General features: G+C 37.7%; 1 protein-coding gene across 2 annotated transcripts; it reads left to right on the top strand.

Annotated features, from left to right (window-relative positions):
* The first annotated feature begins 1,121 nt into the window (after positions 1–1,121).
* Positions 1,122–26,035, top strand: RELL1 (RELT like 1). Of its 2 annotated transcripts, none has more exons than XM_062618794.1 (7): positions 1,122–1,316; positions 12,291–12,533; positions 14,322–14,393; positions 15,703–15,760; positions 18,317–18,556; positions 19,239–19,426; positions 22,925–26,035. In XM_062618794.1, the coding sequence occupies exons 1-6, from the start codon at positions 1,229–1,231 to the stop codon at positions 19,417–19,419; spliced, it is 882 nt and encodes a 293-aa protein (XP_062474778.1). In that variant the 5' UTR covers positions 1,122–1,228; the 3' UTR covers positions 19,420–19,426; positions 22,925–26,035. The 2 variants fall into 2 exon arrangements, with proteins under 2 accessions (XP_062474778.1, XP_062474779.1); XM_062618795.1 differs by lacking the exon at positions 22,925–26,035 and adding an exon at positions 19,913–19,936.
* The last annotated feature ends 1,047 nt before the right edge of the window (positions 26,036–27,082 follow it).

Here is a 27,082-nt window from a genome sequence, read left to right as displayed (position 1 = left end):
TGGCAGTGTTCAAGGCCAGGCTGCATGGGTCTTAGAGCAACCTGGTCTAGTGGAAGGGCCCCTGCCCGTGGCACAGGTTGTGGAACTAGATATAGATGATCTTTAAGGTCCCTTCCAACCCAAACCATTACATGATTCTACGACTTGGTTTCATGCCATGTCAGTAGGGAAGTCTAGTTGCAGATGCTGAAATACAATGTGGGCCAAGGTTTAAGCATGGGAATTAGTTTACCAGAGTGTAAAAACTTTGTGAAAAACTAAGCAATAAAGGATGAATTTGAGGCCTCGTGGATGGGAAGAGGTAAGAGGGTGAGTGTTAGCTATGTCCCCATGCACTAAGGGACAGCTAGTGCAGGGTCATAACTAGTTTCTGAACACTTGCATGTCCGTTTTGAATGCTGTAGTGGTGGCAGTAACTTCACAAGACCCTGAAGCCCCTCGGCATAGCAGACTGCCGTGCATGTACACCACGTAGCTCCAGTGCAGCTCTTACAACAAACAAGCTCCCTGGAGGTGTTGGGGAGCAGGGCCCCTGACGCAGAACTGTCTTTGCTGTAAGCTCCTCAGCCTTTGTGCAATGCCACACCCTGGCAGGAACGGTGCTCCCGGCATGGTGAGCATGGCCACCAGAATGGCAGACCAGCCTTCTGTGGCCACAGCTGAGAGGCACCGGTCTCAAGGACACCCCTAAACCTGGGTGGAAGAGAGACCCCGGCCAACTTCACGATGGTGGCACAGCACTCCCGGTGTTTGCTCAGCCTGCCCCGTGTCCGTTAGGAAATGATGCCCCATCTCCATCTTGCCTCCCTGCTGCATCCCAGCATTGCCTTTCCGAGGCTGAAGGGGCCGGGCTCATAAAGCCTCCTCTACCAGCTACGATACTGAACTGCTTCTGGGGCCGGGGGACACCGCGGAACTACCCCCGCAGGAGTGCCTAAGAAACGCCTTATGCCCACCGCAAGATCAGACCAGGGGTCAGACCGAGCAGCCGCAGCCTCGGATGTCCCCGCCACGGCCACAGCAGCTGCCCCACACCAGTCAAACCCGCCCACCTCACGAACGCCGAACCCCGCCATCCCAGCACCGCCCCGACTCGGCGGCCTCGCGCAGGCGTCGTGCGGGCAGGGCGCGCCCCGCCGCCGGTGGGCTGGGCCTGACCGGGCCGGGCCGGGCTGGGCCGTGGCGGCGCGGCTGCCGACGCGGAGACAGCGCGGGTGAGGCGCTGGGTATGGCTCCGGCAGCGACGGCCGGGATCTCGCCGACTGCTCCCTCACTGGGCCCGGCAGGTGCCTGGCTGGGCAACCGCTCTGCTCTCGGTGGGTCGCTGCGGCCTCGGTCCTTCGCCGCGGGTGGGAGCTCTGTCGGAGGGGAAGCTTCAAGCCGGGAGCCCCCTCGCTCCCCGCCGACGGCCCCTGAGCCTCTCCGCGGGCTCCCGCCACCGGCTGTGACCTCGTCGGCGGGTGCGAGTGTCCGGGCCCTGCCGATATCTCCCGTCGCTCGGGTGCTTCGGCTGGCCCCGCTGCCTCTCCCCCGGGAGCCTCTCCTCACCGCCGCGGGGCCGAGGCGGGTGCCTCTGGGGTGCCTGTCCTTTGAGCCACGTGCCGCGGCCCGCCGCAGGGTATCAGGACTGGAGCGTGTCCCTTCTCCGGCCTGGCCCGCGGAGCCCGGCGGGAGCGGATCGCTGAGAGGAGGTCGGCGCTCTCGGTGGCAGCGGCCGGTCTCTCCCGGTGAGGCCGGCTGCGTTCGCCCGAATGCCGAGCGGCTCTGATGTCGCGGCAGTCCCCGCGCGGACTGTTAGCGCAGTCGGGGATAGCCTGGAGTTGCGAGGAAAAGACAAAAAACCTCCTAATGAGCTGCACAGAGGGAGTCTGGTAGCTCCTCCGTAGTTGATTTCACTTCAAGCTGGAATCAGATGTCTCGCAAGGTAGAAATGCATGGGAGAATTGGTTCTATTTCACCCTCTATTGTGAGAGTAAACTTGGCTTTTAGCGTTTAGGTTTTGGAAATTCAGTTGGCTGTAATCCCTAAGGTCTCTGAAGAGCAGTCGCACGCAGACAAGCGCCAGAGGAAGTTAGTCTTAAGTGACATTTTCTTTGTTTATAGATAACCACAAATGTTATGGTACTAATAATCTCAAAGCGAAGCAGATTTTGTTGCCTGTGTAGTCTGAAGTGTTTTTTTTTTGTGTGATGTCGATGCTTAAACGTTTCTTTTTAAGTTGATGCTCGTTTTTACCTGGCGTGATTTTCAACTTAAGCAGCTTAATTGCCTCCGAATGGTATGACATTGACAAGAGCATACCTGCTTGTTTGAGAGTAAACTTAGTGGAAACAGTTAACATGGGCTTTTTAGCATAAAACTAAGCAATAAATGTTTCTAGTCTTCCTATGCTTACTTTCGTACATCTGTAATCACTGATGCAGGTTGGCTCTGTCAGGAAGGACTGAGGTATCTGCCACCTGCTATTTGTTTTCTGAAACCAAGAGGAATGGAAGGCTTGTCATCCTTCTCTTTGGGGCACTGGAAAGAAATGAATACCACTAGGCACAAGTGGGAAGAGTAAAATGGTGGGAAAGATGCTAGCGTTATCAGACCTCTCCTCCTCCCCTCCCCCCCCCCAGCTAATTGATTTCACTGAAGGATTTTAAGCTCCTTGAATTTAAAATTTATGCTGACTGGTGTCCAGTGCTCTCTGAGGCCTTAGTTTGTTTTTGTTTTGCCTTTTTTTTTTTTGTGGTGGTTTTTTTTTCCTTTTTTTTTTTTTCAGTTTTTTTATGCAGAGGTTAGAGGAGAGGAATTATGGAGTTTTCTTCTGTCCTTGATCATTACCATATTTTTTTTTTTTCCTTCTCGGTTGCTTTAGTGTAAAATATTTTTTAATATATAAAAAAAATAATTTGCTCTTTGATAGTTATTTGGTATTTTGGCACATGTTGAGATGAGTGTACAGTTTACCTACTGCTGGCATGTTGAAGAGAGTGTAAACGTGTTTTAGTAAACCAAAGGATGTGTACACATAGGCTTATACTGGCTTTTAACAAATATTTATACTCAGGATTTCTTTATTGAGCTTGAAGGCAGTTTTGCTGGAGGATTGTTAGTGTGCCATTGGTAGGATTTGGTGCATTGGTAGGATTTAATACCAATAGCAGTAATTAAGTCTGGTCCTTGCAGTGTTCAAGGCCAGGTTGGAAGGAGTCTTGGGTGACATGGTTTAGTGTGAGGCGCCCCTGCCCCTAGCAGGAAGGTTGGAACTAGGTGATCTTAAGGTCCTTTCCAACCTTAACCATTCTATGGCTCTTCATGTAGATGAAGAGGATCATAATTTTAAATCCGGAAGTTGGGAAGTCTAGCAGGAAGTGTGTAAAGCTATGAAAGAATTTTCTTACTGCTGTGAGTTTGCCAGATGCTTTCTGTCAGTTTATCTGCCGTATCTTCACACAGGAAATATACTGGTTTGGGTTAAAATTGGGTTTTAACTCATTTAAACTAGTGTGGCTGTTAGTTTGCATAAATGTGATATGATGTGTGTGGTTTCATTGCTGCTCACTAGATGCTGCTTCTACTTGTAAATTTACCCGTTATATGGAATCATATCTGGTGTGAAGGAAGGTTGGTTATTTTTTTAAACAGCCAACCAGGTGAAGTTTGCTTTACTAAATGTGTGTGGTAGCTGCATCCAGTGCATGTTTTATGTGCATGTTTTATTTGAAAACTGAAATTTGAGGGGAAATTTTCCAACACAGATGCAAAACATCAGTGTCTGTGTATTTTTTTGCAGTAGGAGCTGTGTGCTGTGCAAGTAGTGACCAAAGCAATTACACCACAAGCACTCCAATTTTAACACTGTTAAACAGGGAAACGCAAGTTTTTTTGTCTCTGTATGTGTTTCTGCAGCATTATCAACCTCGTATTGTGTCACTTGCAAGGAATGGACTGAGCCTCTGTCATACCCTTCGTATTGCAATTTTTCCCTTTCTGAACATGATAAAACTCTACATACTCTTCTTGTTTTCTCATTGAATTCTTAATGTCAGATGCATTCATGGTGTGATTGTTCGGACTGATTAGGTGACCAATGAGATGATTTACTAGGTTTGGTCTTCCTTGTTGGTTCCTAACAGGCTCTGTCTGGGAGTGTAGAAATTGCTATGGTTTAAAATTGCTGAGGTTTATGTGCAATATACAGTAATGCTTTTAGCTATAGTTTGTTTGCTGTCAGTAGGACCTACCCTTACATATGGGATGTCTCCTCCCTAAATCCCCACTCCACCCTCAAGCTTTTAAGAAAACCCACCTAAAACTTTGTGCAGACAACTTACTCAAAGTGTTGGTAGGGCATGTAGTTCAGAACTAAATAAGGATTAAGAAAGAACTCGTCAAGGTGGAGACTTATCTCTCAGTTCAGAGTAGAAAGCTCTCTTTCCAAGACCTACTGCAAAAATTGCTGACAATCACAATTTTTGTGGTCACTTCAGTGGGTCAAAGACTTCTCCTTTAAGGACTGTAAGCAGGCTTCAGCTTGAGGTGCTGTGAAACATTTGCAGTTTTATGGTTATGAGCACAATGCTGGGTGGCAAGGAGGTTGTTGGGTATTACGTTTGGGTAACCCATCCCTGAGACTTGCTGCGAGGGTTCTCTAAGTGCAGTTAGGAAGAGCTTTAAAGAACCAGGGTTGATCCTTCTGCTTGCTTTGTTGAGATACTGCTCTTGACAAATCTAATGAAGGTTTTGAGGTCTGTTCTTAATAGCAAATCTTAACCTTGCTTAACCTCTAAGGCAATTGGCAGTACTGTTGTTAGTTGTCAGTACGTTCTTTCATCATGTGGCTTCCTTTTTCTCATCAGACTTCCTGCTTATTTCACTTCTGGCTGTACGTTCTGATTACTACAAAGAAGCTAGAAGTTCAGCGGAATTCACAAACTTGTTGAATGTTCCTCTTCAATGATAGGTGTTTTTCCTTTGTTATTCAGTTTGTGCATATTCCCTGAAGTACAATTTCCTTGAACAATAGGCCAGCAAATGGTAGGCAATAGGTTTTCTTCACTTAAGAGGTTTCTCCTCTAGAAAATTAACTTTTTTTTTTTTTTAACTTGTTCTTTGCAGCCTTGTCTAGTTTGCCTGGTCTCTTCTGTAGCTACCACCTTACTAGTAAGACAGGGAAGCCCAAACATTTTCTAAATGTCTTTGTGCTTGTTTTGGGCAGTGATATATTTTGACTTCTGATTGAAACTGCTTGTTATTTCATCTGCTTAGGTATGCATAGGCAATTTTACTGTAGTGTCCAGAACAGATAAATACTGTTTACATTGGATAACTTTTTAAAGGTACATTTAATTCCAAGTTGCAGCTAACCATTCTGGCTAAATTTACTATCCTTAAACTGACTAAAATCCAGTATTAAATCAGTACGTAATTACCAGCGGGGCTGTAGATAAATTCACTGCTAAGCACATGAATTAAGAGTCTGACAAAATGAACTAGACTTTGATAACAGCTCTACTGCAGCTCTAGTAGAATGCTTTATTTTATATCTAAATAAGTTGAATGTACTGAATTAAAATAAATAGATAGTTTAGACCTGCTTTATTTTAAGAAAATACCCACCACTTCTGAAATGCCAAGGGACATAAGGTGGCCATTTCTGGCATTTAATTAATTTCATTAAAACTTCATTACCTTAGCAAGTTTTTAAAAATAAAGTTTTCTTAAATTCTTGAGAGTGAGATATTTAGTATGTATATAGGAAGTTTAGCTAATCAACAAGCTTTATTTTTATGCCTGAGTTTAAAAGTGTGTAATTTAAAATAAAAGATTTGTTTAAATGATACTTAACATGAATGCTTTAAATCCAAGTGTGCTTCTATCCACCTTAGAGGTAAGAAGTGTCTTTATAGTTTAATGCAGTTCAGAGTCTGCTTCCCCTCGATCCAGGAGAAGATGAAGCACTAGGTATGATCATCAGGTGCTTCTTCCTTGCAGGGTGAGCTGAAGTTGCAGATGCCTGACTATTCCTCCTTGTGGCCTTGCCAGCTTAAGCAGTCCTTCGGTTGTGCCCTCTAAACAGTGTGTAGGTCCCCATGGTGAATTGAACTAGAAGTGATCCAGGTATGGAAGAAAGAAAAAGAAAACACACCCAAGCAAATCGTATTTGTCTAAATTACTTTGAACATTGAGTGACTGGTCTTTTTCCACAGGTGGGTGGTGAACTGGCACATTAGTGGTGGGGAGGGAGATAAACACATAAGCCGATATTGCTACTGAGACATGTTTTCCAGCTACGCTTAGCTGAGATGTTAAAGCATATTATATGCCATATCTGAATGTTTGTTTTGTACTTAAATAGGTTTTATGTTGACCACATTTAATTTCTTTAAATATTCATTAAGGCCAACAATAGTTTGTTGTTCTGTATACTCTGAGATTGATAGCTGCATTTCGGTTTTGTGCCTGAAAGCAGGAAATGTGGTCCTGTAACTTCTTGAACGTTATAGCAGAGGAGATGGTGAATGAGTGTACTTATTTTAGCAGGTAGATTGCTAGAACAATCAAACTCTTAAAACATAAACAAAGTTCTATAGAAGCCATGCCATAAGAAATAAATGGCGTGGGTTTAATGGACAAAATCCAGACTAACCAAATAGGATTCTTTATCAGTAGAGCAAAGAGCTTACATCATTGTTTATGGGTTGCTTTCTGTAAATTAAACAATACAAAACCAGCTGGAATGTGCTTGAAGTAGTCAGCTAGATGTAGATTATGCTTGAGTTTAGTACAGGAGAGTTAGAAAAATAAATAGAGTGCATTATTTTAATGGTGAGTTATATTGCTTATATAACAACTAAACAGGTTTGATCTTTGTTATAAAAATGATTTATTTTTTCAAGAATCCAGTCTTAAATATTTCTAGAGATGTCTCATGTGCTTTATGAAAAGCTTGAGAATTGCCTATTTAGATCAATACTAAAGGCAAAGCTTTGAGGTAACTGAGGCTGACATTGGGGAGATTCTGGTGATTGTGCCAAGTATGAAATCTTTTTGAGTACCTGCAGCTAAAACCAAGGAAAGAGTAATTCTGTAACTGCAGATACCAGTACAAGCAAAATCAGATATTGTGGTAGTAGATACTAAAGGAGGAATTGTTCTCACCCTCTGTTTGTAGTGAGAAAGAAAATAGGCATGGAGTGCAAGCTGTTGTCTTTGCAGGATCTGTAGCCATACTTGGCAGAGGGTTGTCTAGGTACAGTTAATCCTGCTTTTTGACAGTGGGATGAAGTGAGATGACCTTTCTAAACTGCTCCCTTCTCTCTTTTCTGTGAGTTTATAAGACTTTCTTTACCCTTTAAGTTTGTTATAGAGCAATACCTTCGCTTATGTGGTCTGCTCCTTTCTTCTCACAGGCTTCGAGACGCTAGTCTTGGAATATTTTTGTGGTCAGCCATTATTTTACTGATATGGAGGGAATACAGCGCTTAAGAAAAATGTTAATAGATGTGTCAAGGCCACGTAAAAATTGCATTTTAATGCAGGATGAAATATTCTTTCATATGCGAACATTTTCCTCGTATATTCTGTTTCATAAAGGTGCTGTAAAAAATCCTTTGAGCCATTGCTGAAAGAACACTATGTCAGACTAGTACTGATTAGAGCCAGTATAAAAGACTTGGCTGAGTTTGACTGTCCTTATATCTACTTTTTAGGTTAAGATTAAGTAAGGGCAGGCAATTCTCAAGTTCAATACCTAACACATACTCATTTTTAAGCAAACAAGAGTACATAGGATCTGAATTAATAGCAATTTGTGGCAAAATGTAGCTTTAAGTGTCACTTTAAATATGCTGAATATTGCTCCTAAACCTTTTTATTTATATCACATCTTCAAGTAATTTTAATGTGTAAACTGGTATACAGTGACAGGTATATAAAAATGCCAGGACAGCAAATCACCAAAGCAGATTAATTTCTATAGGAATTGACTTGAGTCAAGGAAGATTGCTATGTGCAATTAAAAACCGTTGTGAAGCAACATCAGACATCATGAGAATGAGGTAGACTATCAAGTCTGTTAATAAGCATAATATGCCTCTGGGGAAGAAGAATAGGGAGCATACAATGAATGATGTAGCTGTGACTTGGGAAATAAAATATATTGCTCATTAGCTAGACAAGCCTTGGTTTTGCATTATGTTGTAACTGTTGAGGTCTTTGAGGGCAGACATCTTGCTGTGTATGATAATGAAAGCTGGGTGCTGCACTCTGCTTATAAGGTTACCAAGTATTTGATACAGCTAAATACTTCTGGGATACTTTTTTGTTTGCTTTTGGTGAATTTTTACATCTCTGAACATAAAATGAATGTCATCAAGCAGTTTATGGACTTTCTGCAAGTTATGTATATTATTAATATTACTGATTTCAGGTTTTACTAGTATAATACCTCACAAATAAAGTTGTATATCTTGTTGAATTTTAATGGGAGAACTAGATTTTTAGGTATCTACAACAAGAAAAATCACACAGTCTTATCTACCTGGTCTGCTATGTTGGAGTATCTCTGCTAATGAATTTTTAAATCGGAAAAATACTTATGAGTATGTCTCCCTGCCTAGTTCAGAAAGTCTTTAAATCTTAACCCAAGTAGTGGGCTAAACTATGCTACAGAGTATGCATTTGATAAACTAAGAGTTTTTACCAACATGCTTCTGTCAGGAAAAAAACACACAAAAGAGTGTAGGCACAGGTTTTTTTTAATTTTTTTTTTGTTTTATTTTACCTTGTATGTGTTGCATCTGTCATTTGAGAATTTGTCTAGATTATCATCACCTTTTGACTGCAGATTAGATTGTATCTGATGAGATTTTCTCATTGGTGTTTCAAGTGGCAGTCTGAGAGGAAGTGCTAAATCCTGAAACAGATTGTGTAGCTAGAGAAAGAAAACTGAAACCAAAGGAACTCAAACCATGCAAGCATTTACAGGTGCTATATATTAGGTGTGCTGGGAATATGAACCTGAGGAGTTTCTGATGGTGTGCTTTTTTTTTTGCAGGGTGGGGATGGTATTTAGCAATTGCAGTGATCGTTGATTTGCAACATTCAGTAGTGATCTGTGTTTCTGCAAATGTGATGCATCTCAGTCACTGGAGTTGTTTGTGAATTTGAGATTGGTTCAGGTTTATATAGAATTTTTTATTGTTTGCTGTGAACATTTAATAGCATTTGGATTTCATTTTCAAATTTTCTTTGTATAATTTGTCTTCTGATTGTATGCAGCTTTGAATCAGCTTTATATTGTAAATTGTATATATGTTTTCAGTGGCTGCATCAAGCTGATGGGGTTTCAAGTTGGTGATTTAAAAATAATTGTATAGGACATTATGCTTCTTTAAACAAATAATCATCCTGGCCTTATTTTTGGAACATACTCTGAGACTATGCCTCCATATTACCACAATTACTTTAGGAAAGTGTGTTTTAGGTGTATTAGTCTGTAAGACCCACTTGCTTTAGGTTTGTAGTGGGTATTTTACCTACTGTGGTTATGGAGAAAACGCTGAAATGTGTTATTTGTTTGGGGAATGAATGCCTCTCTTTCCACAGAGAGAGGTAGAAAACTGAGAAAGTCAAGTCAGATTGATCTCATGGCCCTTCTACCCATTAATTTGAGTAGTGAGTGGTGGTTGATCTTAGTGTTGTAGGTCTTTCCCATTTGTTCTTAAAATGACTAATGTGCAAGCAAAGGCCAAAGCACCTGCCTATTTTTGTCTTCTGTTTGAACCTGAAGGGTGCTTATCTATTAATACCTCTCTGAGTTTGTGATGTATACTGTTTAAGTTGGATTTCTTAGATTCAGAGATGTTGTAGTAATCAAAATAGTACTACTTTGGTATGATGACTTTTCTCCTGCTTGGGAAATAAATTAAGGTGCTTTGCTTAAATGGGAGATTTTGTGCCCGTTTCTACCTGATGAGTTGGGGGGGGGGGGGGGGGTGGTGGAACGACACACCAAAACCCCCGCAAACAAACAACAAAAAAAATATTTTGGTATATTAAAATGTAAATTATAAACTCTTAGAAAGGAAATTAAGTGTATGTAAGATCAACTTCCTTAGTTATATGATTATGGCCGTAAGCCATTCCTGTCTCTTGTTTCTTTGTAGTGTAAAACAGTTGCAGCCTGAAAGTGTTAAATTGTATATATTGGTCAGTTGTCCTACTCAGGCATAAATTTAAAGCATCTAAAGGTTACTTGTCTAGTAAATTCTGTATACAGTTATCTGTGGGAATGCTGGCCTCTCTTATAAGTGAACAGCTTTCTCTTTTGTATTTGGGAGTAAGCTAGACCATCTGGCTTTGTCCAAAGCAAACATCCTGAGATTTTAACATTTAGCCTTGTGATCTGTTCAGTGGTTTGTTTGCATTTCTTACAATTTGTCTGCATTTCTGCTATTGTTTAGAAAACTAGTTTAGAGAAATGCTTTTAGCACACCTTTTCTTCTTGCTGCTGATTGTGGTTTTATCCACTGTTATTTCAATGAAGTTCCAGTGCTTTTTTCACTTTGAGCAAGTCTTGTGTACTATGTACTACTGAAGTGACAATTCACGACTGTCCTGAAAAATTCAGGAATACTTTAAAAATAAACGACTTAGTGTTTTGATATGAAAAGAGCTAGGCTAAATACATAACTACAGGTTTAAACAAATTTTCTTTTCAGTCTGTCACCTTACTGGTATTTTCAAATACAGCTTAGTTCTACAGCTAATGCAGTAGCGGTGTTTGTGAAATAAGAGTCTTTCAGTAATTTTCTGGAGGCTTCAATTAGGTTTTTTTTTTTTTTTTTTGTAAGGGAGTGATTTGATTGTTCTAGACATTTATGTTCTGAAAGCATCACTGTCATAAATGTTTTTTTGATGGATCTTTGTTTCTTTAACCAGTTTCATTCATGGAATGACTGTGAATTTCCCTGACCATTTTAATACAAGATGGAAAATATCTTGAAATAGTGTTAGAAATTTTTTCTATTGGTTGTCTTTATTGTCATTTCTTTTCTTAATCAAAAAAAAAAGTATTTTCAGTTGAAGTGGAGAGTAATAATAGAGGGTAGAAATACAGCAATATTCTTGTATGTTGGAAGAGTGATATTTAAATCTTTTTATGTGGGTGGGGAGTGTGTATAAACCCTAGAGGCTCAGAAGGAATTTTGGGTATGCAAATGTGTATTTTTGGATTTCTAGGAAGAAAATTAACTCTATCCCAGATGAAACCAGGACAAATTGAACAGCTTTTTATTTTATATATGAGAAGGTACTGAGAATTCAATTTATCTGGGTATATTAGCCATGAAAGTGGGCAAATATTAGAACAGGTTGCCCAGAAATGTTGTGAAATGTCCATCATTCAGATGGAGCTTACCTGAGCAACCTGATCTAATCAGATCCACTTCTAGCAGCATTTGGATTAATGAACTTCAAAGGTCCCTTCTAATGTGAATATTCTATACTTCTGGTAGTTCAAAAGCCCAGTCTATAGAATGGAATATATACATCTGTTAAATTCCGAGTTTAATTGAAACAAAAATGCGTAATTGTGAGTCTGAAGTTAGTGTGTATGCTGCAACTTAGATTCTTTGGAAACAAAACATAAAGCCTTTTTCTCATCCTGTTTCAAGTTTAAATACAAAATGGGTTCTGAATCTTAAACAAGGGAAGTGAGCTTATCTTATGCTGATGAGTAATTTTTTTTTTTTTTTTTTTTATTTCGTACTAGGAAATCCCACTATTAAGAAAAACATCATGGTATTTCTCTCACACCTGATGATACTGCTTTGCAAGGGTCAGTTCAAAGTCCTGTGCTTACATATTAGGGAGGAATCCATGTTCTTCTTCTTTTTTTTTTTTTAGCAATTTGGCATGAATTTAATACTGGAGAAATGGTATCACATTTTCCTCAGTGGTGGGGACAAGCAGCAATGGTGGTACACTTCTGGGAAATATGTGAGCCCTTTTATTGAGCTCACAAGCCTGTTAGGCTAGAATATTGTTCTTCACTCTTATGTTAGAGAAATATCATGTGAGGGTTTTGGACCTTAGATATCTTGTAATCATTTAAGAAGAGGGAATGTCTACTGTTACAGGTGTGGCTTCGCAGCCAATGAAGTATGTGTTGCCCATTCAAGTCATCACATAAGGTACATCACATTGATGCTAGAGGATTTATTCATGCTTGCAATTTTCTAAATGCTTTGAATTGATTTACAGAGTATAGTAATACCTGTGTTTATTCATTTGCATAGGTAATGGAGAGTTTTTCCAGTTTTTGTCAAGCAGTGACTTACAGACAACTACTCTGACAACTAAGACTGATGGCAATGATGGCAAGCCTGAACACCTAGAATATATTGCTTTTGCATTGGTTCCTGTTTTCTTCATCATGGGTCTCCTGGGGATCCTGATCTGTCATGTCCTGAAGAAAAAAGGATATCGTTGTACAACGGAGGCAGAACAAGTAGAGGAAGAAAAGTTTGATGAAAAAATAGGTAATCAAGAAGTCTAATAACTTCCTATTTCTCTACATTACAACTACTATGGAATAATTTATTGTGAGGCTTCTGTCATTTCTCTGTCTATATTTGACATCAAAACAATATTAAGGAAAATATTTTTGTTACCATTATATGTCCGTTGGGTTTTGATCTTTGCCAGTCAAAACTAGGAGTGTTCCAATTTCCCATGCAAGTCCTCTAACATCAGTTAAGAGCTTACAGAGGGATCAAAGTGTCCAGTATGTTTGTTTGCAGCTGTACACTGCAGTCACAGTCGCCAGATTGCTTTTCTGCATTCCACCTGCTTTTAGCAACAAAATATTATTATGCATAATTTCATCTGAGGAGAGATAAAAAGCCCTGCCCCATGAACCCTAAAATCTTAGTTTTGTGTTAGCAGTCTTTGCTCCTGTTGTGCTGTCATTCTCATCTCCCATCTCATTATAAAACAGCCTTTGGACTGACTGTCTACTTTCTGTTGTATGTAATGTGTACTGCTTTTATTTTTTTCCTAAAGATACTTCTTTTTGTTCTAATGTTTGTTTGTGCTTTTATTTTTATGGTTCCTTATTTCCATCTACTCTTACTTGAAAACAAAACAAGAAAAGAATGCTATCCCTTGGGAAGGGCTATAGTAAGTCACTATAGCATTTGGCTAAGTAAATATAAGTGTCAAGTCACTTGTAAATACTTTAGGCTTCTTCCTTTCTCCTAGTTAATTACTGTCAGTAGGTTTATAATAAGTGCAAATTACACTTTGCACTTTTTGGCTGTGTGGTAAGGGTAGAGCTGTGTGGTACAGTAATGATGTGTTAGCATGTTCTTAAGCAATTGCTGCCTGGGGCATGCATGTAGGGAATGTAACAGGCTGATCTGTTAGTTCACCTGCTTGGTAACAGCAAGGTGAGCAGTCATGATAGGGGGATAACTTCTAGGTCTTGGGGAGGTAGCTCAAAGTTGCATTGCAAAGTTGCCTGTATTAGAATGAAGATGGAGCATGGGTACAGAGATGTTGAAGCCCCTAATTTACTAGTACTGAGACAGATTTAGGATCTCACCTATCAAACTTGCCACAATCCTGTGATACTACTTTTATTTTGATTTTTTTTTTTTTTTTTTTTTTATTTTTAAACCTAGTCATAATGATTGGAAACGGCAGAGCTGTGCCTCCTCATAGTTCCATTTTTCTCTCCCATCTTTCTCTGCCTTCTGAAGTTTTTCTGGGGAAGCTTCCAGTATTGTTAATAGGTGCAATTGATTCCAGAAGTATTTAGTCATAAGGTTTCTTTCTTAAATTGCTTGCTCCTGCAAAAAATCAAATGTGGTGAAAAGCTTAAATTGAATCCCTCTTATTCTGGAAGATGATAATATCTATTTTAAAATAGTGACTTGGGCAGACTAATGATTTTGTTTTCCCTCCCTATTGTTAGGATGACAAATACTGCTGTCTTGTTTCATCCTTACTAAATATAGCAGGAGTTTTGACATATGCTTTTGAAAATTCAACTTTAATTCAAGTTAGTCAAGTCTTAAATTAATATGTTAGAGCTGATATCTAGACTCCACAAACTTATGTTCGTATTTTTTCTGAATAAGGACTAGAAAGTCTTCTCTAAGCTTTCACTCTGAAGTGGCAATAGATGTTGTCTGTCTTTTGAAGTAATTTCTTCTGGTGTTTGCTTTGGTTTTAGCATGGGGTCTTGTTTTTACTTTGTTTTAAAATAACTCACTTCTTGATTTGAAAGCCCAAGATATTGATAACATATTTATTTCCTTGCACAGAAATGAATGAAACAATACATGAGAATAGCGACACTGTGGGACAAATTGTTAACTACATTATGAAAAATGAAGGTATAGTATTGTGTTGTTCAAGACATGGTGTTCCATAACAAGTTTTTTTTCACATATTCTGAAGTATGTTATGTTCATGTGTTTTTATTAACCATTTTGTACATGCTGAACTCTGAGATTGCCTTTAGAAGGCAATAACTTCAAACAAAGTAGGGAAGGTTTTGCTTACCTGAGAATTATTTTGTATGGTAAGTTTGGTTCATGAATTTCTTGATACTATAACTATTTGGGTGTTTGATTTTTTGTTTTTTTTTTTTTTGTTTGTTTGTTTGTGAAAGAAAAACCCAAGGTTGCTTTCTTAGTGGCAATGTTTAAAGCATGTGGAAATGTTGGGTTTTTTTGACCAGATTAAACTTTTTGTCTTGAAATTATTTTTGCAGCTGTTCTCTGAAAGGTTTGTGCATAACTGAGACTAAGGGGTAGATGAGCACTAATTTTATGTGCTGTGCGTGTAGAATAAAGGATAAAGAAGATGATATGACTGCAAAAATAAAATCAAAGTTAAGCAGCCTATGGAATGCTTGGTTAGTTCAGAACTTACTTGCCTAGTAGAAGAAACATTTAGGAGACTGCATGTTTTTATAGCACAAGAACCTGCAGCCTTTTAATTTTACATTTGTGTAAGCTGAAGTTCTCTGAAGTGTTGAGCTAGCTCTGAGTGTTATTTTTGAATGAAGACTAGTCCTCTGGAAAAGCTGTATTTTTGGGGTTGGTTTGTGTTTTTTTTTTTCTTGTTTTTCTCTTGTTTTTTCTTTTTTTTTTTTTTTGTTTTTTTGTTGTTGTTGTTTTAGTTTGATTTTTTTTTTTACTTAACTGTCAGGGCTTTGAGTTTGTGTATTTTTCATGGAGGCTGGGATTAAGTGTAGCCTGTATGTGTTTTAGAATATGTGAGCAATTGGTTGTTTTTGATGGATAATTTGCATTTTGTAGGGCTCAATTAAACCAGTGTTTTTCATCTGAAGTTGCTTTATATATGAGGTGATGATAATCCTGTGGTCAAGTGGATGTTTTAAATTTTTCAGAGACCTTGTCTGGGAGTGCTGTGTAGATGGCTGTGTTACATGGCTTAATTGGGTGCTTTTGAGTGCAATATGAACTGTACTTTTGGTAGCTCATGTTAAGAAAATCACACAGAATTATATTAAATTTTTTTTTTGCATAATTTTCTCTTGTGCCTTTTTGGAGATATGCATGATGCAGTCATCTTTCTTCTAAATGAAGTTTCTTTGAGGACCTTTAATTTTGCTGTTTGCTTTTTCTGAGGTTAGAGTTGTGCACTTCTGAAGAATTCTGTTTATTCTCATTTTAGCAAATGCTGATGTGTTAAAGGCCATGGTGGCAGATAGCAGTGTCTTTGAACCTGAAAGGTAATTACTCATCTTCTTAATGCATATTTCCTGAGTACATCAGTTCCTTGATTTGCCAGCTAAAACGACAGTATGTTGATTTCCATTGATTTATGTTGATTGTGGTGTCTCTGAGTCACTCGGTTTTAATGTGTGCCCTGGGTTAGTAACTGGCTCTTCTGGTTATGTGTTCTAGGTGTGTGATACAGGTTCATTGCTTTTTGGGTTAAGTATTTACAGAGGCTGCAATACTTGTTTACTTCACTGTGAAGTTACAATTTGTCTTAGTCCAAAGTTCCTCTGATTTGAAAAAACATAAGCAGCACTTGGTTCTTTTGTATGGATGCTAACTTGAAATAGACATTTCTTTCTGTGTCTCCTGGTTTACTTTTTTCTTTATAATCATGGTAATATACGTTGGCTGACCCACCTCTTACTTTTTTCACTACACATTTAGAGAATTACATAGAGAATGTAGTTCATCCCTTGAATTACAGATGCATTATTTATGTATATCTATACGTAAGTACCTTTAATTAATACCCGTACTGTTCTACTTTTCATATGTAACCCTCTGTTCATGTTCAAGGTAGAGAAGATGAAGGTTCAAATAGTACTGTATCACTAATAAAATAAGTAGGAGTGTGTAGCTTTAGCAAAACAAAGGGTTGAGTATGCAACTGTTTAAACTGTTAAACCACCTGTTTAATGCTAAGAGGCTTGGTTATTGTAGAAAAAAAATGAATTTAAGGAGTTACTCTCAAGTACAGGACTTATTTTTAAATTTATGGTGCAGCAGAAATATTTGAATTTAACTCAGTCTTTTTGCGTAGGTATGTGTGATGTTATTTTGGGAATTTTAACTATTGTTTCAGTGGTGAATTAAAATACAAAAGGTAAAGGGAAGGGGAAAATAATTATGTAATTTCTGACAGATACTCCCAAAGCTTTAGTAACTTAAGTGCAAATCCACTGTATTTTTTTCTAAGTTTGATGCACTATGAAACATTTCCTACTGATATGAAAAGTAATGGCTAAGCAAAATCTTCACTTCTGCCACTTAAAGCCATTAATTCCTGTCTTTGCTTCAGATGTTGAACAGATTTCCCTTAATAGCATTCTCTTATGTATTTGAAGACCATTAAATGTCTCCTGTCGATATTTTTGTTTTGAAAATAAGCATCCAAGTAACTCCCGTCTTTTACGGCATATTTTATTTCTTTTGTTTGTCTGTGCTCCTTTGGAGTCTCTTCAGTTTGATAATATTTTTCTTGAAATAACAGTTCCAAAACTGGATGGAATGATCAGCTGAGGCATGATTAATGCTGAGTAATGTAACCCTAGGTTAGCAGGTTATACTCCTGTTATTTCCACTGTGAAAATTGTCCTTCTTAGCAACAACATCATAATGACTCATGTTTAGCTTGTGATCTTCACCTTCTTTTTCTGCAGAATGATCCTCTGGCTAGTTTCTTTGTAATCTGGGTTTATAAAGCTTTTCTGCTAAAGCACTGAAACTTGTTTTGTCCTTCCTGCAATACAGCCAGTATTTTTAATAAGGTTTATGTGTGTGTATATGTGTGAATGTGTCTTTTATACATATGCTCTCTTCTGATCATCCTCATTTCTCATCTTGTCCTCTACACTTACTATGGGTGACCCAAAGTTTATGGGTACTTTAGTTATTCTTCTATTCCATTATGCAAGGAACTATTAAAACACTGAATATCATCACAGAATAACCACATTAGTATGCCTTTCCAGTTTCATAGTAAGCTACTAATATGTAATTTCCTGGTATTTCCTTTTTTTTTTTTTCAAACAAGGTGTGCTACCTTAAGCTGCAGAAATTTCACGTTTAATGCACTGAGAGGCTTGATTTAGGAGAATGTGTTGCAACATGGTATCAAAATTGATGCTGAAGTCAAAAAAAGTACATCTTCTGGTTTCTCTATATGCTACCTGCTTTTCTGCTTTAGAAGAAAGTCAGATTGAATCAATCAGATGTTCTCAATAGGTACTTCTTGGTGGTTATACTGCTTTTTCTTTCTTTCAAAGTACTTTAAGAAAAAAGTAAGTGTTTCTGAAGCTTAAGCCAGATTATCTGTTGAGTCTTTTTCTCTTCATGGTAGATAGTTTTGTCTCTTTGCAGTGTTGTAGGACAATGCTCTTTTGTGATTTCTTGGGGATACTGTAACAAGGCTAAAATAGTTTCCATAGTTCTCCAAGTGTGAATTTAACAAGCTGATTACATGTCTTCATCAGTATAATTTCAGGTAAACTGTTTTCTTTTAGCCTGATTTTTTTTTTTTTTTTTTTTTTTTTACATTTCCTTTTCCTTTGTGTTAATTATCTTAACCACATGACTGCAGCTGAATTAATTTATGGAAGTGATTTTAACTGCAAAAATAGGATATTGGAGGGAGACTTAAACCAGACATCCTTACAAATAAACGGTCCCTGAAAAAGTTAGTTATTCACAGGCATAACTGAAGGTTATATCTTACTCTTCTTTTTCTTCTTAAGAATCAGGACGTTATAGTAAACACTAAATTTCCTTTATTCTTTTTCCTACAGCCCTTTATCTCCTACCTCTCCTGGGAGTCCAACAAGTCCAGGATCTCCTTTGTCACCTGGTGTTATTCCATTTAAACACAGCTGTAAAGGCCATCACTTCCATACTGTTGGAGGAGCAATAGAACAGGATGTTTGTACTCGTTGTAGCCACAAACGATGGCACCTCATAAAGCCAGCTCATAAATCTAAAGAGCACAGAAGAAGTCGTATTGGAGAGGTTACAGTCCTTTCTGTGGGAAGGTAAGGCTTGGGTCATTTTATTGTATGGTTTTCTTAGGGAAGATACAGTGACCCATTTTGGATCAGGTATCTATTGATTCCATGCTGTTTATAGCATCAGTGATTGTTTTTTGTAACCCTATTACTATTAGACTGAGGTTATTTCTGGAAGAAATAAACATGGGTTGGTTGGTTGGGTTTTGTGTTTGTTGTTTTTTTTTTTTTATTTTATTATTATGTTAATAGATGGGGATTTACTGTGGGTATAAATCCATAGCTATTGCTCTATTGATACTGGCTAAAAAGAAACAAGGGTTGCACACTAATAAATTCCTCTTTCTGAATTTGGTATTTTTCAAGTAAGTGTGAGCTATAGAAAGCATTCTGTTTTGTTATTTTTAATTCCTAGTTTATGTTGTAGTTGTCTTAGAAAATTACTCCTCTAAGAAGTAGTATGCTACCTGTGGATTTTGCATGAAAACATAATTCCCAGAGAAAGTGTGATTTTAGCAATAGTGAGTATTATAAGTCCATGTAGGTAATGGGAAGGAAGACTGCTTTGAAGTGAAGCTGGTTCCATGTGGATGTCAGCTCTGAGGGTCTTGAGGAACTGAAAACATGTTCCTGTCCTTACACTGGGTACTGAGTGCAATCTAACTAATCTGAGGAAATACAAATGAATCTTTTCTTTTGCTTACCTCAGATTTAGAGTCACAAAAGTGGAGCACAAATCTAATTCCAAAGAACGGAAAAGCTTGATGTCTGTTACCGGTGTGGAGAGTATCAATGGTGATATGCCTGCCACACCTGCAAAACAGGAGGACACTGAAGTGCCTGCCACACCTGTGAAACAGGAGGTGCGAGAGAGAAGAAGCTCCGAGTAAACTGCAGGTAACAAACAGTGGGAACTCGTGCTGAAAGTTGTATGTTGTCAAATAAGTGAAGGTAATTGATAACGAGAAATGAAGTTGAAAATGTATCAGTTCTGCATGAAAATTCATCTTTTAATTTAAAAAGTTTCTACAGAAGTTTGCAAAAATTATATTTGCTCACTCAGCTAATGAGAAATTTGTAAAGGCTAAATTATCCACCAAATTCTTATCTAATTGTTTATTTAGGCTTTGTAATGAGAGTAGATGTTGAAATAAACACTTTGTGGAGGGTGGCATCAGAGGTCCAAAAAATTAAACATCTGCATATTAATTTTTGCAATAAGTGGTGGTTCAGATTTAGTGGCAATGTGTTTATTACCCAGAAGAAACAAATGCTGCTGACAGCTGCATCACTGGAATAACTTAAGTGCTTCTTCCTTATGCTTGCTGCCTTGTACTGTGTGCTTTTATGTAAGTGACTGCTTACAAGGTACTTCTCTGATAGATCAGTGGATCTTTGGCTAATAAGAATGGAGACACATGAAAATGCTCATATCACAGGGATCTAGGTAGGTTACTAAGGAGGTTGGGGTTTTCTTGTGCGTCATCAAAGTTCAGTGAATTGCTTGAGGTACCCCGTGAAGCATGTCAATGTGTCCAGCATGGCTTTGGAATGCACCCCTGACTGTTTTTGGTTTTGTTTTGGGTTTGTTTTTTTGGTAACAGCTGGGGTGAAAAGCCCCTGTAAGTCAATGTGATTTGCTTCTAACTGATGACACACTGACTGATCATCTGAAGGGGAAAGGTGATTTTACATAAATGTATTTCAAATACAGAGCTTTCCCTTTAGGAAAAAAGGGGTTCTGGGGTGATGAGGGCACTAGATTTGAAGACATTGAACAAAGTGCACAGTGCCAAAATCTCTGTATGCTGAGAGAACAGATAAAGTCATATTGTGGCAGCTCAGTCCATTTCAAACTCTTAGGAACTTCAGATATGAGGGAGATGCACCAGTGGAAATTGTGTATGTTTAACAGCATAACAAGACCCAAACCCCCTTGAGTGTCTTGAGGTTAAATTTGAAAAGCCAAGGTTTGAGATGTGGCCTTTTCTTTATATCTGTTTTTTATTCATTAAGACATTCTGTAATTGTATCAGGAAAGGAAGACAAAGTAGAGAACTGGTATGCATTGGGATACTTCCTACCAACTGTTATTGGCAGCACAGTTAGGACTGTTGACCTAAGGAGTATGTGTTTGTCTGGACTCTGTGCCTTATCATTAAATTATACCCAATTTATTTGGAACCACTGTCACAGAGAAAGAAAGACTTGGAGATGTGGTATGTTACCAAATGTTTAAAAGGCTGTGGAGTGTAATGAAGTAAATTCTTCTTGCTCAGTGGGTTAGAAAGTAAACAGTGAGCTAATTTGCAAGGAGGTGGAGTTGAGGTTTCAAAGTTTAAGAAGTTGAAATAAGCTGTCCTATCTTTATTGCTGGGCATCTGTAAGACCAAACTGGACAAATGCTGGTCAAAGCCAGTGTAAATACAGCTGCCTTGCAGGTGTATACAGCATCCTTACAGATAGACTGTAGTCTGTACTTACATAGACTAAGTATTTTGTTTCTGCATTTTGTTCTATGACAATTTTTGGCAAATTGTAGCTTTCTAGTGGCTGCTGACTTATTGCTGCTCTTTAATCTGCAAAGGATCTGCAGATGTCAGTGAAAGACAAACTACTCTTACTTTCTGATTCAGAATTATGTCCTGATGCTCAGCAGGTATTTTGTTGGTGTTCTTTCCTTTTACTCTCTTTAAAAAATCAATATTAGCTAAATGTAAGAAGAAATAACCTCTTCCTTCACTGGCTGCATTGACATTTTCATAGCCAGCTAATTGTTTTGTTACTCCTGTGACTATTCTTTCTTTCCTGTATCTCTATATTTAGCATGATCAGACTGTTCGTAATATTTGTTTTTACTTAGACTAGTTAGTCTCTGTAAACATTTGAAATAGAAAAAGGTATATATGAAAATAAAGCTAATTCCAGTGCACTTTGATTTAGAAAAAAGGAAAAAATCGTATTTTAAAAGTGACTCTAAAGATGTTTTGTAGTCCAGTTTTCTTTCTAGTTTGTTCTCTCATAAATAAAAAATATATTCCCTGTAATTACCTAAAAGTTGTTCTCTAAATTTAAACCAAGACTACTTTAATCTAAAAATAAGCTGTTCTCTAGGGAGATACGATAGATAGACATTTAATTTTTTTTTATAGCTATACTATGGCAGCTTTTCATTGTAGAGCCTCCCTTAGGATTAAAGTATTGCCTTTTCTGAAAACAAATGTTCTAATAGCAGAATCTCTTGTAAAGGTCTCTCCAGTCCAACAGAGCTGTTTTGTAAATCATCCGGGAAACTTTCCAGGCTTGTTTGATGTGCACTACAAAAAAATAAATAGATCTTGCTTGAAAGACTATGACAGTGCTCCTTAGCATGGCTTAGTTTTTGTCCGCTCCTGTGAAAAGCTGTTCACATGTAAAAAGGTAGTAGTTAGACCTTTACTCAACTACTTCAAACTTTTAATAAATCATTATAGTTTCATTTACAGAAACCGAACAGATAAGTGTCATTTAAGATTTCTGCACCCTCAGCCAATAAATTTACTATAGAAAGCAAATGGTTTTGGAGAATTTGGCTCAGATCTTCAGATGCAGAGGAAGAAGGCAGATACAAATGTGTATTTAACTGTTGACAGAAAAGGTTTGTTCCAGCATTTTGAGGCAGTAGATTTGTGCTTTGTGATCTGACTTTAACTGATGTTACTTGAGAGTTCCTGTGTGAAATGGTATTCCTGAGTTGGGCAGTACCTGAATGACATAATATTGCTGGTTGCTTGTTTTCACTGCTGCTTTTGAGTTCAGGTTTTTTTTTTTTCTCCTAAACTGACATGTTCTCAAGTATTTTCTTAAAGTGACCTCTGTGGTATTTCAGCTTATCCTAGTTCTTGCTGGCTGTGTCATTTGAAGCTGTAGCATGTCTCCTCCATGTCTCCAAGGTCCATGTTCTCAGCAGACTCCATTTCATCACTTAAGTTTATTTAGAATATGCTTAGTGGCACATAAAGTAGTAGACAGACTGATGGTTGAAGTCAGAATTTTGAGTTGAGCTCTTGCACATCTGTTGTAAGCTACGGGTAAACAAAAACTTAAAGTACTGGTGCAGTGAAGCTATGTAACATCTTTCGTTCCTAGTATCCTTTCAAAGTTATGTGTGCTTTGCACTGTGATGTGATTTGTTAGTTTGTCCATGTGTTTGTCCATCATTTTCATAAGTACCAGCAAAATTTTCAGTTTCTTTCCTTTAGGATTTCACATGCTAAACTTGCAATGCACGGCAACCACTTCCTGTGATTGTGGCATTTTTCCCCATTTCGGAGCATCTGCTAACTTTTTAATTGTGGTATGTTCAGTCTAAAACTAGTTCTGTTATTTAGGCTTATTTTTGTTCTTCTCTTGCAGGTGGAACTTTTAGAAGAAACTTGTTCGCTAGCACTTTGGAAAAAAATGAAAACTCCCAAGAGAAGTATACTATTTAAGGAAATGTATTTATGGCATTGTTGCATTTTACAAGTTCTGTGATGGCATTCATGCAAGGGTAAACACTGATTTTTACTGGTGCAAAGCCATTAAGATTTAGATACTTAAATATTGTTGACTTTTGTGGGCCTCGTATCAAATGTTGGGCTTCATCTGGGAGAGAAAACCTAAGGTTTAGGACAGGAAAGTTAAAAGACTTACCAAATCTTAATTTTTTTTTTTTTTTTAAACAAGCATTTTTAGTGAGCTCAGTATTACATGTAATATGATTACCCTATGGATAAACTGTGTTCACCCCTCTAGTCCATCTGGATTTTTCTCCTTTGTTTTGCCCTTCCAGAGTTGACAAGTGTTTGCTGAAGATAAAAGCAAGCCTTTGGAAGATGAAAATACTCTTTTAATCTAACCACTAGTAGCCAAGCAAAACATACAGGGAGATCATTGTCAGCCAAAATCTGCATGTGTGCCTTTAGTACGTAAGCCCTTGAACTCTAAAGGTTACTTCACGTTAGAGTGGCTGAGTTATATGCAGAAGTCAAATTGTTTTCTTCCTTCTCCTTACTCCCCCTTACTACTTGACATAGGCTGAACAGCATTTTTTTCTATGTAGCTGTGTAAGCTATTGGGAAGTTACTTTCCTCAAGGCCACTTGTTTCACGTTTTCTTGTACCTACTCGCTTGTGTTTGAAGAATGTCTAATAGTTCTGCCTTTTTTTTGTTTTTATCCACAGGCTCCTAATTAAGCTAAGGCAACACATTTCAAACATTAGATAAGGATATGGAATATCTGACATAAAAAGTTTTCTGGGGTATATGCTAAAGTACTTCAGAATGGCTTTATTGGACTGAGGGTAGTTTTTTTTTCATTGGCACTGAAATCTTGAGCCAGTGTCACTCCCTTCATGTTTGAAGTATGACTTACTGCTAAAAATACCAGTGATGGTTCTGTGATATTAATTCTTTGTGTCAGCTTATCATGATTTCTGCTTTGTCCTGTTACTCGTTATGGGGAGGCAAATCTTTGCAGTACTCCAGCAAACTTTGCTGTGTATAATAGAAACTGAAAAATATCATTTGCTCTGAGTGCCTAAGAATATAAGTTCTAATGTAATGCATTTTAGTGGAGATTGCAATATATTCTGAGAACTATAAAGTAATTTAATCTATTGTATTTCCTCAGTTAAAATCAGTGTTTGCATTGAAATAGATTTATTTTAAATTCATACTTTCAATCCTTTCAGTCCAGTTGCTCTAAACTGTTTCTCCTTCATATCTGAGAATTTGGTTTCTTCATCAGTTTACACAGTGTTAACAATCAATGTGTAAAAAGATAAAATTTAGTCTCAATGCTTATATATTAGATACTCGCATGTCTTCCCAGGAAACATGAAGTTTATTTTCACTCTTGCTGAAAGTATATGTTGCAGATGGTCTTTCTTCTACTTGTATCCATGAGATACTATCTGGACGTCATAGAATCATAGAATGATTTGGGTTGGAAGAGACCCTAAAGATCATCTAGTTCCAAATTCCCTGCAATGAGCAGGGACATCCTTTACCAGACCAGGTTGCTCAAAGGCCTGTCCAACATGGCCTGGAGCACTTCCAGTGATGGGCAACCTGTTTCAATGCCTCAGCACCCTCATGGTAAAGAATTTCTTCTCAATATCTAATCTAAACTTCCTCTGTCAGCTTAAAACCATTCTCCTTTGTTCAGATACTACATGCCCTTGTAAAAAGTCCCTCTCCAGCTTTTTACAGGCCCCTTTAGGTACTAAAAGTTTGGAATAAGGTCTCTCTGGAGCCTTCTCCCCTCCAGTCTGGGCAAGACCAACTCTCTCAGCCTGTCTTCATAGCAGAGGTGCTTCAGCCCCCTGATCATCTTCATGGCCTCCTCTGGACTCACTCCAACAGGTCCATATCCCTCTTGTGCTGGGGTCCCAGAACTGAACATAGTACTCATGAGACCTGAGTAGAGGGGGAGAATCACTTCTGTTGACCTGCTGGCCACACTTAATCAATATATACACTTAACAATATATACGTTTCACCAGTGCTGTATTTTGGGGAAAACAAAACAATAAGCAAACCCCAAAGCAACCCATAATCAAGCAAAGTTCTGAAAAGATGAAATGGTTTATTTTTCCTTTTAAAATGTGTATTTTTTAGAGATACTGTTTGTCCTTGAGAACCCAAAATAACTGTTCAGCCAGGACTGGAACTCGAGTATTTTAGCAACCCTGCTCCCATTAATTTAAATCTTACTTAGGAAATCTCTTTCAGGTAAACACCAAGCTCGCCTTAAAGGAATACATTTAATATTGTTGATTTATTTTTTTTTTTTTTTTCTCCAAGCTTCACTTAATTATTTATATGAAGAGCTAGTATTTCTAGAAGAACTTAATTAGTATTGGTTATAGTAATTAGCTTCAGTTTCCAAAAGACTGAGAGCTATGAGTATAAAATGTTACTGGAAAAAGAGAATACTGGCAAAACCAAGCTATTTGAGTAACTCTCACAAAGGAAATACACAGTTATAGACTGTTCTAAAAGCTTTAAATACAAAAAGGGGGGTTATTTTGGTAACATTGTTTGTCATGCTTTGATACATGATGGGTTAGTACTGCAAGTAAATTTGCCAAAAAGATGGAAGAAAGCTGAAACAGAAATATGTATTTTTTTACTTAATTTAAAAGTAGTTTCTATTTTGATTCCATTGGAGATATGTAGAATAAAGGAAATGAAAATGGGTTGGATATATAAAGCATTATTTACCTGTATAAAATACATAAGGTATTACATGACCTGATATGTGCAAGAATTGAATTTGTGCATTGTTACTTCAATAAGAGGATTTAGAAACTGTGCCTGTTGAAGTGCATTTAACACTACACTCTGCTATTTTGTAGGGGTATGGATATTGCCATATTAGTCTGCCTTTGTTAAATTTGCATATCAGATGTATTTTTAACAAAATAGTTTATATACAACTTTTGTACTACCAAGCAGTAAATAAAAAGTATTGATTCTTAAGTTGGCTTGTGACTTCTTTAAGCCTGCATCCATTCTGTGGAACTTCGCCTTTGCACAGTCTTAATGTATAATGCAGTTTGTATAATTTGCATCTTGAGTTTTTGTTTATGGGGGTAGTGAGAATATTAGGTTGTGGCGTGATATACTTCAGAGCAGCTCTATATTCTTGAGAAAAGACAAATGCAAATATTACTTTATTTCCATATTTTATATGGGAAAGAAGAAAATTTGTGCTTTAATCCATGCTGGTATCTGATTATCTTAAAGGCCTTTTACCTTTAAAGGATCAAGACTTTAATAACTTTAAATTACAATCTTTCTAAAAAACTTTAATTAAAAAATAACTTGCTATATTTGACATTGAGCTTTTAAAAAGTACACAGTACTATCTTTATTCTTAATTGTTTTCATAAGGTATGGAACAAAAAATTACAAATGACAAGAAGCTCTTGGCAGTTGCTTCCTCTTGGCCTGTGTCCCTCTGTGATACTACAATGCTTAATTTGTTGCATTACGTTCTCATAGATAACTATGATCTGTAAATTGCATTAAAATTGAGGTTTTGTATATCAGTGATGTCAAGGAGTCTCAAAGCAAGTTTTGGCTAGTTGAAACGTGATTATCAGTGTACCATCCTGTTTCCAGGGGTGTTTTTTTTGTTTATTTCAGTGTTCCTAGCTGCATCACAAAAGGTCTATTTTGAGATCTGTATTTGAATTTTAGAGGTTTATACACAGCTGTGGTTTATATTCAGAATTAAACAAACAAACGAAAATTCCTCCAGGCCTTAATTTTCAAAGAGAATTAAGATACTGATTGTGAAGCTTCTGGAAATTGAACACTTTCTGATCCTCTTTTGGGGGGATTTTTTTTTTTTTTCCTTTTCTGCATAAAAAAATAACCTGAGAGTAATACGCTATCTCCTTTTTCCCTTAGCCTGTGTTCCCCTTGCCCCCTTTTCCTTCACTTTCTAATGTTTTCAGTGACAATTTCAGTTCATGTTGAAGTTTAAAACTAAATGCAGTATAACCATATCAACAAGCTTTG

This window comes from Pezoporus occidentalis, unplaced genomic scaffold (genome assembly GCF_034315485.1).
Source record: "Pezoporus occidentalis ecotype Australia unplaced genomic scaffold, CSIRO_AGI_Poc_V1 ctg203, whole genome shotgun sequence".
NCBI classification, from domain to species: Eukaryota; Metazoa; Chordata; class Aves; order Psittaciformes; family Psittacidae; genus Pezoporus; species Pezoporus occidentalis.
The sequence above is the reverse complement of the archived record's forward strand: the minus strand, read 5'-3'. Positions and strand labels throughout refer to the sequence as shown.